The sequence below is a fragment of the Furipterus horrens genome, unplaced genomic scaffold (genome assembly GCF_987537825.1).
Source record: "Furipterus horrens unplaced genomic scaffold, mFurHor1.1.pri manual_scaffold_8, whole genome shotgun sequence".
Lineage (NCBI taxonomy): Eukaryota > Metazoa > Chordata > Mammalia > Chiroptera > Furipteridae > Furipterus > Furipterus horrens.
Window position 1 is genome coordinate 14,895,207 of NW_028327178.1, and position 17,035 is coordinate 14,912,241.

At 36.8% G+C, this 17,035-nt stretch overlaps 1 protein-coding gene across 2 annotated transcripts in view; it reads right to left on the minus strand.

Annotated features, from left to right (window-relative positions):
• The window catches only part of DCC (DCC netrin 1 receptor), a 1,006,514-nt gene that overhangs the window by 526,221 nt on the left and 463,258 nt on the right, over positions 1–17,035 (minus strand). For both annotated transcript variants that reach the window (XM_090285089.1, XM_090285088.1), the window contains exon 3: positions 2,956–3,240. In XM_090285089.1, the coding sequence (XP_090141215.1) occupies positions 2,956–3,240 (285 nt within the window). The remainder of the gene's footprint in view (positions 1–2,955; positions 3,241–17,035) is intronic.

Consider the following 17,035-nt stretch of genomic DNA (forward strand, 5'->3'; position numbering starts at 1 on the left):
CTTCCATTCATCCTCCTTACTTGTAACTTGTCCTTCAATCCTTCCCGTGCCTGGAGATCCAGTTAAACAGAATGCGTGCAGTAACTCTGAAAAGTACTTATTTCATTCTCCTCAATGCTTTGCTTATAAATGCTCTTTTATTTTTTTCCTGGGGTATACTTCTCCTTGGCTAGCTACTACTTGCTCTTCAAGACCGGCACATTGGTGTTTCTTTTTTCTTACGTACTCTGATGGCACTCTGCACTTTATTCCTTAATGGCACAGCAGCATCTACGCCCCTTACCAGACGATAGCTGTTTTAGGGCACCATCTTCCCATGTCGTCTTCTTAGCAACCAGCGCAATGGCAGGTATATAAGATTTACTTAAATGTTTGTTGAATCAAGTATTTATTTATTTAATGAATAAGCTAAAACTACTTGTTGAAAGACAGCATTTCAGAGCAGCTATTTGATTTCTAAAATCTGAATGTAATAGATCTTAATTACTGGGTAATGTTATCTAAAAGTGGTAGCTTGAAATATAGTTCATATAACCTTGAATAAGTAAAATAATATATTGCTCCTCGGTCTTTTGGCTAAGATCAAGTGTTGTGCAGTAACATAATATTATTTAAAAGTAGGTAACTGTTTATACACACAGACATACAAATTTGAAAACTGTCTACCTAAATTATGAACTGTGGAAAAAACAACTGCCGGATGAAGTTGCAAATCTTCTAATGAGAGTTTATGTATTAAAATAAAGCAATATTGACAACTTCCTCACTCAACATGGCACTTAAATGACAATGAAAAAAAAATATATTATATATAATAAAGAGTGGTGGTGACCATTCAGATTCTACTTCAGTATTTCTAAGACATGTTAATAATATAATAGGTTCCTGTTTTAACTGACTTCATCATAATGGGTTAAATAAGTGTTAGAAGAGAGAACAGGCAGTATATATATATATATATATATATATATATATATATATATATATATATATAATTTATCACTCCTTCAAATTAGTACTCCCTCAAATTGGAGAGTGAAAACTAATTCAGAAACAGTAAATATGATTTCTAAAATGAGAGCTATAAAGGACAACAAAGAGAAGCTGGAATTAAACAACCATTGGTTTGTTCATTTATTCATTCTCTCATGCATTTTTTGTACTTGTTGTGGATCTGTGTATTTCACATCTAAACCAACTTGTAAACTTAAGAATAAATGGAATAAACATGTTCCATCAGCAGCCCCTTTGTGTGATCAATAAAATGAGACAGGCTTAACCAAGCATGACAATAATGTGTGTGTGGCTGTAAAGGGGTGTGTGTGTGTTACCTCAGCTCATAATTCTTTTTTAAGTTTATATTATTCAAATAGAACTTGGAGAAAAGTTCTTATTAAATATAATTAATTCAAAACTTTTCAGTTTCCATTCAGGTTAGAAATACCCTGACACCTCCAAATTATACCAACATATTTTTGATTTAACCAAATTAACAATATGAAATTTGGTTTTAAATAAATCCCCATGGATTACAATACAAATGTGAACTTATAAGGTGAACAAATAAAGGTAAATGGTGATTTGATTATTATGCTTCTGTGTCTTTCAAAATTTTCCATTTCAGATTTAATATTTAATTAGTCTAGCTTTATCCCTTAATGCCACAGGGAAATAACCTCTCAGTCATATTAAGTCAAACAAATTCTCAGTCATATTAAGTCAAACAAATTCTCACCAGTTTTCTATGTAGTGTGCCTAAGCTTCCCATGTGATAGCCTTAACCGATGCATTATTCAGGATATTTGGATATAAATATTTTAAAAATTTTGTATCTCATAGATGCCTAAATAAATGTATGTATGTTTTAGGAATAAATGTTACATTTGCATCTTACATTGCGTAGTGGGTGGATGGTAACAGTTTTGTTGTTGATGTTCATTAATTAACATGTTTAAGTCGGTATCTTGTGACTACTGGAGAAAAGAATTAGGAGAGGTTTTAGAAGTACCTGGAAACTTTTAAACACATTGTCAGTTTGCTTTTGAAATGACTTAGGAATGGGAATTCCACATAGATGAAGGACTTGTAATAACTACACACAGCATGCATAGACAAGAGCCAACATCAGTACTTTGAGAGGGAGTCCATCATAGCCTCTCAAGCCTGTGTCTTTTTGGTGATTTTCACAAGTCTAAGTAAACTTTACAACTGAGACTAAATGAGAAAGTAGATATTACCTAGCTATTAGACAGCCACAATTACTGGGAGAGACAAGATCCCAGAGGATACCCAATTCAATCTCTGATTATTTGGAAGAGGAAAACAAGCCCAGAGTCTTAGAGATTTGCCAGAGAAAAGAGAGATAAGAGATAGAGAGAAACAATTTTCCTCATAATATCACTCACTCTTGATTGTAATTATGTTTATGCCCATGTTAACCCAGAACTCTAAAAAGCCAGGCTCTGTGTCAGTCTTAGTCATTATATATCCCTAGTCGTTATCACAGTGCTTCTCAAAAATAAGTGGGTGAGTAGATGAGTAAATAAATATGTAATATTAACTTGGAGAAGGTTTTTTAACCTCACTAAGCATCATTCTCATCTTTAGAAAATGTTATCAGGGAAAAATAAAATAATATATAAAAATGCTTAGCAATGGGCTTTCTATAAACACTCATATAGTAATGGAATCACTGAATGAATGAATGAAGCCAAATATAAGGAAAATATCTGTTTCTCTGAGAATGTCAGTTACAAGACATGGGCAAGTAAGAAAAGATTTTGGCATGCCCTTATCTAATGGCTCAGAGAAAAAAAGCAAAGAAAAAATGTGAAACAGAAACCCACTAAACAATAAAGAACTTAAACACAAACTATTTGTCAAAGGAAAAAGAAATGGTTGTTTAAACTACTCTACAGAATATAATCCTGGAAAGAATAAAGAGCACTGCAATACCTGATAGAATTCTGACTTCGGCTTCGTTTCCTGTCCTTGAGCTGGCCGGATTCCGGGCGAAGCACCGATACATTCCAACGTCGCCTGCTTGAAGCCGGCTGATCTGCAGGGCCCCAGAGGGCAACACCACCACTCGGGAGTCGCCTGGGATTACAGTCAGGTCTTGCTGGTTTTTCTGCCAGTGTATTGTTGGCATTGGCTCCCCAATGACATCACACTTGAGTAACACTGTGTCTCCCATGAAGGCTGTGACAGATTCTGTCTGGGATAGAAACCTCAGTGGCCCTGTGGGAAAATAAAGAAGGAAGGCTAAGTCTTTCAGAGGAGACACCACAGTTTTATTTTTAGAGTTAACTCGAAAAGTTCTAATTCCTTGATTCATGTGATATCCATCATAATTATGTTGCAATATTTCTATTTCCATTTTAATCTTGAATTCATTTTATTGTATGTGCATTTCACGATAAAGTTCTATTCATTCATCAGTTTGGGGTTTACATCAAGTTTTGCTGACCATATTTTATGTCATTGTGATTTTTATTTAATAGATTTATTTTAACTAACTGAAAATTGTCTAGGCCTAGGCTTAACATTTATTTAGTCAATAAAACATTCTATTATGTTCAGTTTTAAATACTCTTGGTTTTATTTAAGATGTATGAATTCTCACAAGTCTAATTTTCCCTACAATCTGATTAAAATTTTGCTGGAGTCAAAAGGGCAAAGGCAAAGTGGTCTGGTAAAAATATTATAATTTAACATGAGAGACAATCAGAAATGCTGTGGAGAAGTCTCCTTCCCTAGGTGAGGTATCATTTCTTGTCCCTTTTAGGAATTAGTCTTGAAACACAAGATGACTGAAACTGGGGGCCATCACAGAAGAGCCAGCGGTCAAAATGAAGTTCAACCCCTTTGTGACTTCACAACCAGAGCAAGAACTGAACCCACAGTATGGGAGAACATATTCACCAATACACCTCAAAAGGGGTTAATATCTACAAATTTATCAAGTCCTTACAAAACTCAACACCAAAACAAACAACCAACCCAATTAAAAAACGGGCAAAGGACCTGAATAGGCACTTCTCCAAAGAGAACATACAGATGTCCAACAGACGCATGGAAAGCTGCTCAATGCCACTAATCATCAGAGAGATGCAAATTAAAACCACAATGAGATATCACCTCACATCTGCAGGGCAATCATCAATAAATCAACAAGCAACAAGTGCTGGCGAGGATGTGGAGAAAGGGCAACCCTTTTGCACTGTTGGTGGGAATGCAGACTGGTGCAGCCACTGTGGAAAGCAGTATGGAGATACCTCAGAAAATTAAAAATGGATCTGCCTTTTGATTCAGCAGTCCCACTTCTAGGAATATACCCAAAGGAACACAAAACACTAATTCAAAAGAACATAAGCACCCTTATGTTCACTGCATCATTATATATAATTGCCAAGCTATGGTAGCAGCCCAAGTGCCCATCAGTAGGTGAGTGGATAAAACAACTATGGGACATTTACACAATGGAATTCTACTCAGCCATAAAAGGGAAGAATATTTTACCCTTTGCAACACTATGGATGGACCTGGAGAACACTATGCTAAGTGAAATAAGCCAGTCAGAGAAAAACAAATGCCATATGATTTCACTCATAGGTGGAATCTAATAAACAAACTGAACTAATAAGCAAAATGGAGACAGACTCATAGATGGAGAGCAGATGACAGCTAGCCAAAGTTGGAGGAGGGGGCAGTTAGGGGGTGGTGGGACTGAGCAAAAGGAAAGAGGACTCATGGACATGGACAGCAGCGTGGTGATTGCTGGGGGCGAGGGGGTATAAGAGGACTAAATGGTAATGAAAAAAATACAGTAAAGATCAAATTTTTACAAAAAAGGCATTTCAATGCATCTTCCCACATTTGCAGGAAGATTACGTCTTCTCTTCCAAAGAGCTGAGACAGAAGTACAATATTACATCCATGTCCATCCAAAAGGATGATGAAGTTCAGGTGGTGTGAGGACATTACAAAGGGCAACAAATTGGCAAAGTGGTCTAGGTTCACAGGAGGCATATGTCACCTACCCTGTTCAAGGGCAGCAGGAGAAAGCTAATGGTACAGTTGATCCTGTGGGCTTTCCCCCCAGCAAGGTGGCCATCACTAGACTAAAGCTGGACAAAGACTGCCAAGAAATTCTTCCACATAAAGCCAAGTCTCATCAAGTAGGAAGGAAAAAGGGCCAATACAAGGAATAAACAATTGAGAGGATGCAGAAATAATCTAATCTCATGTACAATTTTCATAAATAGTGAATTCCATCAATATCACGTATGCGATAAGTGCAAACTGTCAAAAGATAGCAAACCTCTCCTTATAGCCCCATCCACATAAATAAACCTGCAGACCTGGAGATGCAATATCAAGGCTGTTCTGCAGTAAGAATGATTGATTCTAGACCACATGGAAGCATTAATATTGATTTATCAATTGAAATTTAGTACATAGAGGCACTAAAATTACTCATCTGGTTCCCCAGCTACGGCTTTGTAATCATAGGTGTATCTGCAGGGGATGCCACACGCAAATCTAATTCTATTCTTCTCATTTAGTGATCAGAATTAATCTGCAATTGCTTGATCTACCACTGAGTAAAGAACAAAAGGAGTCAGTTAACCTGTGCCTGGCCTCATTGTCCAAAGTCCAATTGCCAAGCTGTTTGTAGTGTATAGTCTTGAATCTATTCAAAAGAAGGTAAATTAATTTACTACTGATTGGCTTTGGTATAACTTAAAGCATGTATTTGAGCAGAAAATTACTTATATATATACTATACAAAGCAATGAGGAAGTGACGATTATGTAGGTCAATAGATTTTCAAACAAACTTATGACTTTTTTATTTAATAGTTTTCTTCTTGGTCTTTAGCCCTAGTATTTAATTTTGTAATTAAGAAAGTATGTTGGAAATAATGCACCCACATATACAAATTATATATTTTATATAACATAGCTAAGAATAAAATATTTTTGATGAGTTGATAAAATATCTGGATGCTAACAAATAATCAGATATATGGTTTTACATAAGTTATACACATTGGCTAAAATTCTAAAAATCTATTTTATATCTGTATGCTTGTGACATTCAAAACATCCACTTGCAAAGGTCTAGAACATGAAATAAAATAGAAAATGAAAGAGTAATTAAAAAAGATACTCAATAACTCATTCATTTATGTAAACTTCTTATAGCTGGAAGAATCATGCATGATGCATGAAATTATATATTAATATAATTATACTTAATGGAATCAGACACTATTCCACATGCTTATTTAATATGCATTCTGTGTTGATTTCACCTTAATAAACAGGGGTCAGAAATGCCTCCTATTTAAAATGTAACAATATGATGTTTGAAAACTTCAAATGGTTGATTATTCCACAGAATGAGCAATTATACATATGATTTGTAGCTTTTTCCTTTGGTCTCTACAAAGGAGACCCTGCACATCAAAAAGCAATTCTAAGTTTATGAGGCTCTATATGGCTTGAATTAATGCTCTCGATATTGTGTTGAATTGTAGCACTCACATCTCACAATGGGTACAAACCAGCAACAGTATTAAAAGGAGAAGTAGTTAAAGGCTATCAACTTAGTACTATATTTTCAAGGCATGAGTATGAGCATCTAGTAATACACATTAAACTCATTGTAACTCATAAGAATGAAATACGGTATTGTCAGAAGAGTCATTTAATGCTCTTATGCAATACAAACAATTTCTGTGCTTTACCCACAGATAGATTCAGGCATCATTTTAACTAGAGCCTCATGAAAAATAGTTACCTGCTCAACAAGAGCCTACCTATTCATGAAAACAGCCTTGTTTAGTCTCAGCAACTCATATTTGATCTATTGTAGTCATTACACAATTGGTCTTCCTATCTCTACTCCTTTCTTACCCAAATCCATTCCCAATATAGGCAAAAGTTCAGGGTTCCTACATCACCAACAATGTTTTTGTTTCACTCAGGAAACTCTGATGTTCCAAAAAACTTTTAGTACTATCTTACACCCCTAATTCTGGTACCCAAGAATCTATCACAATGCACCTTCTAGGGTCATCTTCCATAACTCCTGCAAAATAATTCTCCAATCTACTGAACAGTCCTGTGCCTTAAACATGGCTTCTTCTTGACTTAATTCTCATATTTCCTCCCCTAATAGCCACCTATCAAACTGCAGTCATCTTAAGGTACTGAGTCAAAAAATCCCCATTCTGCTTCTCTTGCTCACTGAAAATCATCTATTAACCTTTTGAATTTTTATAACATTCATAACTCATAGATGGCATGACATAGTTAACTGTATATATAAAAGCCTGAGAAGTGTTTATATGTCTGTACATGTGTGTTTTGGGTATTTTTTGTACACAGAGTATATCAAATATCTACTAAAAGAAAAAATACACAAATATTTACTGAGGTTCTATGTGACTAAATATTTAAATAGAGCATTGCAAATATCCAAATTTTGATAATTATGTTTAAAGTGTCTCTTCACTTTCTAACATATTTTGTGACATTTTGGGATGAACATACCTGGCTGCCAGATTATCTGGGGACAGTTTCCTGCTTTATCATATAACAATCTGCATGACTTTGCATGAGGTCTCAATTTTATTTTTTACTATATTCCAAACCCTTTTATAAATATCCTCATTTAATCCTCACAACAGCTCTTAGAGTATTATTGTCGTCACTTTACAGATGGGGCTGGAATGTAAGCAAACTGATTCAAGTGTTTATATTATGTATGAATAGTTAAAAATAAGCTTTAGGACTGAATTACTATACTTCTTGAAATAGCCCATTTCCCAATTTCTAAGTGAGAATATCTCAAGAGGAATTTCTTTTATATATCAGTACCTCCTCACTCCTGCTCCAAGTATCAATCAGCACAGCTTTGGGTAAAAACTCTTGTTTAATAAGTATGTTCTCTCTAGATTGTCTGATGGGTCAAGTTCAGCCTGAAGTGCTGCATTACTAAAAAATAGCACACAAACTATTCTTGGTGCCTGCATGGAGGCCTGTCATTGTGGGCCTAGTTGAAAGGCTGATTTCAAGAATGAATTGTAGTCAAGCCTCTTACTCTGACCCTCACACCTAGTCTGGCCCAGGATGTTATGGCTGCTTTAAATCTAGAAATACCTGGATGTGTCGGAAATGTCCCATGTCAACCACTTTACAGGTTTGCACATTACCTGCACATCTGTGTATTAACAATGACAGCACCTAGTGAGGATCAGGTCAGAAACCATTCATATAAAGGAATATGTTTTACATAGTAAAACGTTAGACACGTATCAGAGTTCCATTTATCTTCTGTCCTAGAAATGATAAACACAGACACTTAAAATTTAAGTTTTATAAGTGACTAATAGGCAGTAAAAGTGCCTAGGCTTCAGCATCCGAAATTTTATGGATGTCAACTATCCCAATTATGGTTGCGGAGAAAGCCTTAGGCACTGTGAGAAAAAGATGCATAGCCATTATGAGGGCACCATGGAGAAACGGGTATCACCCTTCTTACTCTGATTTCTGTCAAAGACCCCTCAGTTACTCTCTAATAATAATTTTAATACTGAAAGGATTCATTAAGTGTCTATATATGTCACTTTGTTAAACATCGTTCAAAGCTTGTTAAACAGCCAAAGTACAAATATTTTCTAGAACATTCACTAACTACCCTTGCAAGGCATGAAGATTTTATTAGTAACAGCTCTTGTGTACCTGGGATTTAGTAGTGCCAACACAGTATCAGAATTCTCACTTCCTCAGACAGACCATCTCCAAACCCAGACAGAACCAGTCATTCCTATGTATCTCCTTTGTAGCACTTAATTCAGGTGTAATCTGTTAATGAGGAAACTAATTTAATACCCATCTGCCCAGGTAATCTATCAATTCCACAAAAGCAGGGCTGGGGCTATTTTATTCTGTATTCTGAGGACTTAGTGTATTACATGGCATGTAACTGTCCATCAAATACTTGTTGAATGAAGAAAAAAAAATATGTATCAGTTTAGGAACATATCCCACACTCTAAATATTGGGAGGTCTAGGAAGGAGAGCAACGCCTAGAGAGGCATAAATAGAGGGAAAAAGCAGGAATTTATTCAGGGAAAGTAAAAAACAGCTGAGGCTATATCAGTGTCAACCCATCAAGCCTCCCATTTGAAAAGAGATTGTATGGGGGGTGGGGGAGAAAGAGCTATGCCTAGTGCATCCTTGAAAATTTTATTTAAGCCCCATAAATTCAAACTGTGGACTAGTGATATACATGTTGAAAGCAATTTCCCCATCCTCCCTTCACATCACTGTCCCCGGGAACAAAGTTATCAGCTTCTCAGAGGCAGCCCCCACCCATCTGCGACAGCCTCAGCAAAGGCAGTGGCCATCAATCAGGGTCTGGCCAATACATATTTCCTCAGGAGCTAGGACAACCAAACTGTTGGCTGTCACAGGGCAGTAGAAATGTTAATAGCAAAAGCAGCAAACAGTTTTCATGTGGGCTTTTCTTTTGTGATGTTAAAAAAATGAGGTAAAAAATCACCATGGCAATGAATGAAAAGCTTCTAAATCTGCAGGGACATCAAACGTGTTAGAATTAAAATAATGAGAACAATAGTCTCTCCTTCCACCCGTGCACGCATGCACCACATAGACTAGAGAAATCTCTCCATCAGATCCAGACAGTCAGAAAGTTTGAATATCTTCAACATGCATGGTCGGATTCATTCCACTCTAAACTATTTTGCTTTTTAAGCAAAACTGAAAATAAAGCATTTCACAGTCCAGGTTAATGCCAAGAATCCCTCCGCCTCGACAGAGATCGCTCCTCCGCCCACGCTCTCAGAGTGGGCCGGTTTCTTCTTTGCAATTTTAATCTGAAAACGGCCCATTCTTCTCCGTTGTCCTCTAGCCTCTTTGGCAGACTATCAGAATCTTCATCTCCTCCTATGGAAGGTCTAATTATTAAGGAATTAAAGTTCATTTAATAAAAAGAGACTTATCAATTGCGGGACAGACCCTGAGGTTGGAAACATGCCCCAATTTTAAATATTCAGCAATGCGGTGATACTCCACAGCTGCCAGAAGAGAGCTGTTGTTACTGCTTTGTTTGCTCCGAATTAAAGCCTGAAAGCTATGTCCCTTCAAAGCCAATCCTTGTTTGCTCCCTTTTAATTCTATCATCAGTCCGGGACAAGAGAAGAGAGGTAATCCAAAGAGAAGTTCTCTAGATTTGGGTCTTTTTAGCAGCCAGCAAACCAATAAAGAATTCCAGGAGTTTGTTATAAGCATGTTTCTGTCTGTACGTCCCCCTGAGTGGTACCATTTCCTTCTCTTTACCTTTTAAAGTTTTTGTTTTTGTTTTGGCGTCTTCATTTTTATTGGCAAAATTATCGACTCCTAGGTGGCTGGATGATGAGCCGTAGCCTGAAAGTGGCATTGGAAACAAGTCTGGTAAATGTTTCCGGGGGGGAGAGAGCCATGCATGCCCAGTGTAGGATGTTCCAAGAAACATCCATGTGGCCCATGAATTGAACATCAGAATGGAGTCACGGAAGTGGGGAAGGAAAAAGAAAACTGTGTAGGCACATTGCACTGTCAGTTTGTCCAGCTCTGCAAGATTAGTAGCACACAATGAACTCATCCCGTAAACAAACAAACAAACAAAAATTCAAGAAGAAACATCTTCTCAGGGTTTGTCCAATATAAATGCGATGAAGGGCTGGTTGTCTGCCAGATTCCTGAAGAATGATTATACATAAGGCTTGGAACCAGATGGTTATTTGAGGACTCCTGTAATCTCTGGGTGATCAAGAGCCAGTTTGAATGCTGGTCTACTGCGATCGCACCAATTAACCTTGCTAGATTCCTGGCCTTCAAATCCACAAAGTAATTCAGGATTCTCCAAGTTATCCTTCTTAATAGTAGCCTTGGGGCTTCTGGGAGTTTGCCTGGTGCTTTTGTAAGAATTGGAAAGGGTGTCATCACTGAAGGAACAAAGTTTCAAATGATACTCTATGGGATTGGCCAGCAAACCCAGAGCTGGATCCCAGGCTCCTCCCAACTTCTCCTGGACACAGTTCTCAGATATGAATTACACCCACATACTCCCAGCCTTGTCCCTCTTGGTTTCATGACCAAAAGTCAGATGAGCACAATTCAACTTGGCCCATCATGTCTTTTACTAACTTCAGAGTCAAATTGGAAACATTTTACTAGGTAGCTAATTTTAATAGCTTTTCTTTCATCCATCTGAGTTATTATATGGTAGCGAATTCCAAGCTCAAGATTAAATAATGGAGAGCTTTAGCACCTTTTCCTCAAACTCAACATGTTATTATTTCCCTGCACATAGATTCTACATAAAATCTAGTCAAACTGCATTGACCATTATTGCTACTATTCCATATGAAGATTAGAGTAGAATTTTCCTTACAGAAAGAGCTAGAAAACAACCCCTGTAGAGTGGCAGCTACCTTCCCTCTTAGCTGTGCTGTTTTATCTTTGATGACTAAAATGAGTCTTTTTCTTGTGCATAAAGAAAACCAATATGTATAATGCCGATCAATTAGGAGTCGTTTGCTTGTTTTACTTCACTATAAGGTTTTCCACAGGAATTCTTTAAAGGAAAATCTAATGAAGAGAGTGTTCATTAATAATCAGCAACTAAAAATATAAAGAAAAATAATATAATGTTTTAACCCAGCGATTTTCAGTCTTTTTTTTTACCTCATGGCACACATAAACTACTAAAATTCTGTGCCATACCAAAAAATATATTTTTTACTGATCTGACAAAAAAAATGGGTATAATTTTCATTCATTCACACCAGACAGCTATTTTTGTGTTGGCTGTTGTCCTTTTGTTTTATTTGACAATCAAAAGGAGAAGAGGTCGGTGAGCTTGACTAAATAGTCAGGTATGGCATGTTTTAAAAATTCTTACAGCACAGTGGTTGAAAATTGCTGCTTTAACTATTAATGCTGCAAAGACTTTTAAAAAATGACAGTGCTTCAGAAGATGTGAATTAATATACTACCTTTGAAAAGTGATTTGGCAATGTACATCATAACAATTTAATAAATAAAGGAGGAAAAAAGTTAGATATATAAAATTATTCAATGCAGCCATATTTGAAATAGTGAATGATAAAAAATGGGCCAACTGAAGAATTGCTGATTGCCTAAGCCTATAGTCACTGTACTTAACATTATACAACCATGTAAAATTATGTTAACAAACATTTAAAAAATAATTTTTCTCATTTTTTAAAAACTAGCATATTTTAAAATACAGAAAACAATTTTTCCAATTATTCTAATAGTCTATTCATTGTGTTATATTCAATGTAAATTGCAAGGAGCAATTCATGAGCATATTGATTCTATGAAGACATGTTTACCTCCACAGACTTTGACAATAACTTTATTTTCATTCTTTATTCTGCAGACAAAATTCTTATTACCAAACCTGAGATTGGTTTCTACTCAATAGTACTGAATAATTTTACAGAATTAGGCTTGGGCTTTCCATCAAGCTTAAATCACATTATACATGGATAATCAATGGTCACAACATTCATGAAAATTGATTATGAATGAGGCTGATATCTTCTGGGCCTCCTTGTAAAACTATGCTTAAATCAAGGCAGGCAAATGACCCAAAAAACAGAAAAGCGAGCTCTAAAATTTGGACAACATTTTTCTTTAGGTTCTGTTGATAACTCTGCCAGTCACCTTACCAGCACTGCTTATATCATCATGTGTGAATTTCCAAATTATTCACTCAAGCCATTACAGTCAAGATCCCAGGGTGCCAAGATTAAACATTATTCTGGATGCATCTGTGAGGATGTTTCTAGATAAGATTAATATTCAGATCTTCAATATGGGTGGGCCTCATCCAACCCACTGAAGGGCTAAAGAACAAAAAGGTGGAATAAGAGAAAATTCACTCTCTCTGTTGGACTGTCTTTGAGATGAGACCTCAGTCTACTCATGCTTTTGGATGGGAACTTACACCATCAGCTGGTCCTCAGACTTGCAGACTCAGAGTGGAGCTATACCATCTGCCTCCCTAGATCTGCCGCTTGCCAGCTGCAGGTCTCAGAACATCTCAGCATCCATAATCCCTTAGAGGATATCTTATAGTAAATTTTAAAAATTTTTTTATTTATTACATAGGCTATCTATATCTATCTATCTATACACACACATCTATATATAGAGTGTGTGCATAGTGTGTGTGGATGTATGTGTGAATAGCATTGGTTCTTTTACTTTGGGAGCTCAGGAGAGTACAGTCAACATTGAGTGAGGACCTAATATGTGGCAGGCATCATCCTAATTGCCTGAGGAATGCAATGACAGACAATACTAGTTTCTTTCCTCAAAGAACTCAAAGTCCAGTAGAAAAAGAGAACATATAAGAACAATGTTACATGATAGTTGCATTGTATTGTGAACTCAGAGATCACATAATCCTAAGTGATGGCGTTGGGAAGGGGATAATCAGAAAAGAGTCCCAGGAAGGGTGGGACATGAGCTACATCTTGAATAATGGATAGGGTGTCATCAGGTGCCCAAGACCCAACAGGTCATTCTGGGCAGAAGAACATGTGCTGAAACACTGGATCTGAAGGCCACCCCAGTTTTTGGAGATGGTAAACAGTTCACCAAATGATGAGAAAGCACTGAGAGCTTTGCAACCGCTTTTTCTGCCACATAAGAGAGCCTGGTATTGCTCTGTCATCTCATCACACATCATGTGTGTTGGGATCATGCCAGGACTGTAAACTCCATGAAGGCAGAATGGGTATGATATAGAGTGAGAGTGACATCCAACCTATTTCCTGCGTGAATTGTCACAAAGCCCAGGACCAGGGAAACCCATAACCAGAATGCTTATCGAGAGGTTACCCTATTACTCTGAAAGATCATTAAGACAAGAATCTACCGGGTTAAAATTCTTTTAAACCATTAATTTAGCACATTATCCAAAAGATAAAATCATCTTCTACCTGTCAATCTTTAAACTATGTGTTAATTTTTTTCTTCTTACACTGAAGGAGCACATACAGGTGATAGCCAAAGTAGGTTTACAGTCCCAGGTATGCAAAACACAGTTCATTCGTGTGTCATTATTTATTGATTAGTATATCATTTATTTGTATTACAACTGTAAGCCTACTTTTGTCCACCCCATATTAGGCAGTGTGTAAGGTAGCGTACATATAAAGTAGAGCGTTTGCATGAGTGAAAGGGTCCTACGGAAGTTCCCTTGCAACATTGCTTTCTCTCAGTTTGTTTCATAGGAACACCCTCCTCTCAATATGAATAATTTTTTTTCTGCCAAAAATATACACTGAGTCCTATATTCAGAATTTGTAGACAGAGACCAAAGAATGAAGTAACCTAAATGGAACACGTGTTCAATAGGAGGAGGCAGCAGAAAGAGTAGCATCAACTCAAAGCCTCTATTTTAGTATATAACTGATTAAACTTAATTTGATAACAGGTAAGATCCACATCAATATTCAATATTTTCTCTCTCAGAATTTCAGTTTCTTGCTTTCCCCCTGAAATCCATATATAATATGAGAATCAAGAAATCTCAGCAGAAATAATAATTTGACTAAAGACTTCTGGTGAATATATTTAATTTTAATTTTGATTTGGAATTACCTACTGGGAGAAAATTGGAGCTAATAAAACACATTTCCATGCTACACATTTGCACAACGAAAATGAAAAACCAAAATATTTCTGCTTAACTGCTGAACTTGTGTGATTTTGTATCTTCTCTATTAAGACCCTGAGAAAATAAAAATATTTAAAAGAATTACCAAAGTTTAGGTAGCTTGACTCAGAATAACCAAATATACCTGACATAATGAGGTACTCACAAGGGAAAAAAAAGTTTGACAACAAAGTTCATAGTTTGGGAAGTATGTCAGAGTCACCTGGATCAATGTCCACCACAAGAGTCTGAACTAATCATTTACTACAACTTATTTGTGTGTGTGTGTGTGTGTGTGTGTGTGTGTGAACTTAGTCCCTAGCTATTACTTTGCTTAGAAGAATATCAGTAAATTGGAAAATAGTAAAGCATCCTTCATGAAAATCTTTGAGTTGTGAATCATTCTCCTGGGCCCAACTGTATTGCCTGATACTTGGGCTGAGAAGGAAGATGGAAAGGGGGCATGCCTGGGCAGTCAGAGATCTATGTTCCCCCTGCTTCTAAGGAAGCCAGCTGTGGGCTACAAGTATATGTGGTTGGGAGTAAAATATTCCTTTAGAACAGCTTTAAGCCTCAAGCAACAGAGTACTTACATACTTTTTATAGGATCAGCAACACTATTATTTCCAAGTGTGTTTATGATCTTTCCTGATCTTATGACCTACGAATGTAAGAAGAAGTATTAAAATATTGAGTAGTTCTTAAATAGAAACATGGTTCAATAGCTAGAGCATAAGCTTTGCGGAGCAGTGGGCAGAGGTGCCTGCCAAAGATTACACTAGAGATTTAGCCGGGGGTAGATAATTCCAATACCTTATATCATCTTAGTAAGTTTGGATTTTAGTTCAATTACACTGAGAGGTTCTTAAGGGATTTTAAGCGAGGGAATTACATGACCAGATTTACATTTTTTTGAAGATCATTCTGGTTGCTGTATAGAGAATAGTTGGGTGCTAAGGAATGGAGGTGAAGGCAAGAGGGAAAGCAAGAATCTTAAAAACTTAGCAATAGTCTTAGTGAAAGGAAATACGATTTGTGTTGGGAAAGGTCTTCTTCTGCATGCAGTCTTTTGACTCCCATTCAGCTGCGTTAAGAATGAGCTTTATAAGCCAGTCAGAGAAGGACAAGAATCATGATTTCGCTCATATGTGGAATCTAATGAACAAACTAAACTAACAAACAAAATAGAAATAGACTCCTAGATACAGAGACAAGACTGATAGCTGTCAAGGGGAGAGGGGTTGCAGGGCTGGGTAAAAAAGGTGAAGGAATTAAACAAACAAACAAAATCAGACACAGACAACAGCATGGAGATTACCAGAGGGGAAGGGGACTAGCAGGACATAGAAGAGGGTATGGGGGGGGGGAATGGTGATGGAAGAAAACTGGTCTTAAGGTGGTAAACATAATACATTATGCGGAAGATATATTATAGAATTTTATATCTGAAACCTCTATAATTTTATGAACCAATGTCACCCCAATATGCCTTGGGCCTGGAACACTTTCTTAGCAAGGAATAAAGAGCCTGCGCAGCCTGAGCGGGGCTTATCCCCTTGTGTTGGGATACCTTTCCTTGTTTCAGACTCAGTGAAAGCTTCTTTGTTCTAAGTGTGTATGTCACGCAGTACTCTGCACCCCTCAGGCACACGTGCTCCCCCAGCCGTCAGTATCTCAGACTCCACAGGTGGAGGATTTGGGGTCCTTCTTCTGTGGGTCAGTGAAGGTACAAGTAAGCTAACCGCACTGTCTTGTCTGAGGGGGACCCACTAACCACGGGGAACCACTACCCACTGTTGGAGCTGAACTCATTCTGTCTATTCTCTGCGTAAGCAACAAGCTCAGAACTTTATAAGAAAATGTGCCCAATATTGCAAAATCTGACCAACTCACAAGTTAATTTGAACAACATGTTTCCTTTGCTTATAATCACAAGTAAACTAGCTTGTCATTTCTTGAGACTTTCCATTAATTTTAAGTCACTTACTCAAATTTACTTTGGCCCTGTAGGTAGAGCTCCTATCCTCAAAGGCTATCTAAAATATTCTTATTTTAAAGTTATACAGCTTTTCAACAACAACAAAAAAAGATCAAAAGCTTAAAATAGCCAGATTTATCTTAAATTTTGCCAAGTTCTTTGAATTCACTTTGAATTAAATTTTGCTTTCTTTGAAGTAAACTCTTTTTTTTTTTTCTATGTAAACTCTTTTTATGTGTTTCATCTTTCTCTTGGCCTCATAGTTGAAGATTTCAGACAGCTGTT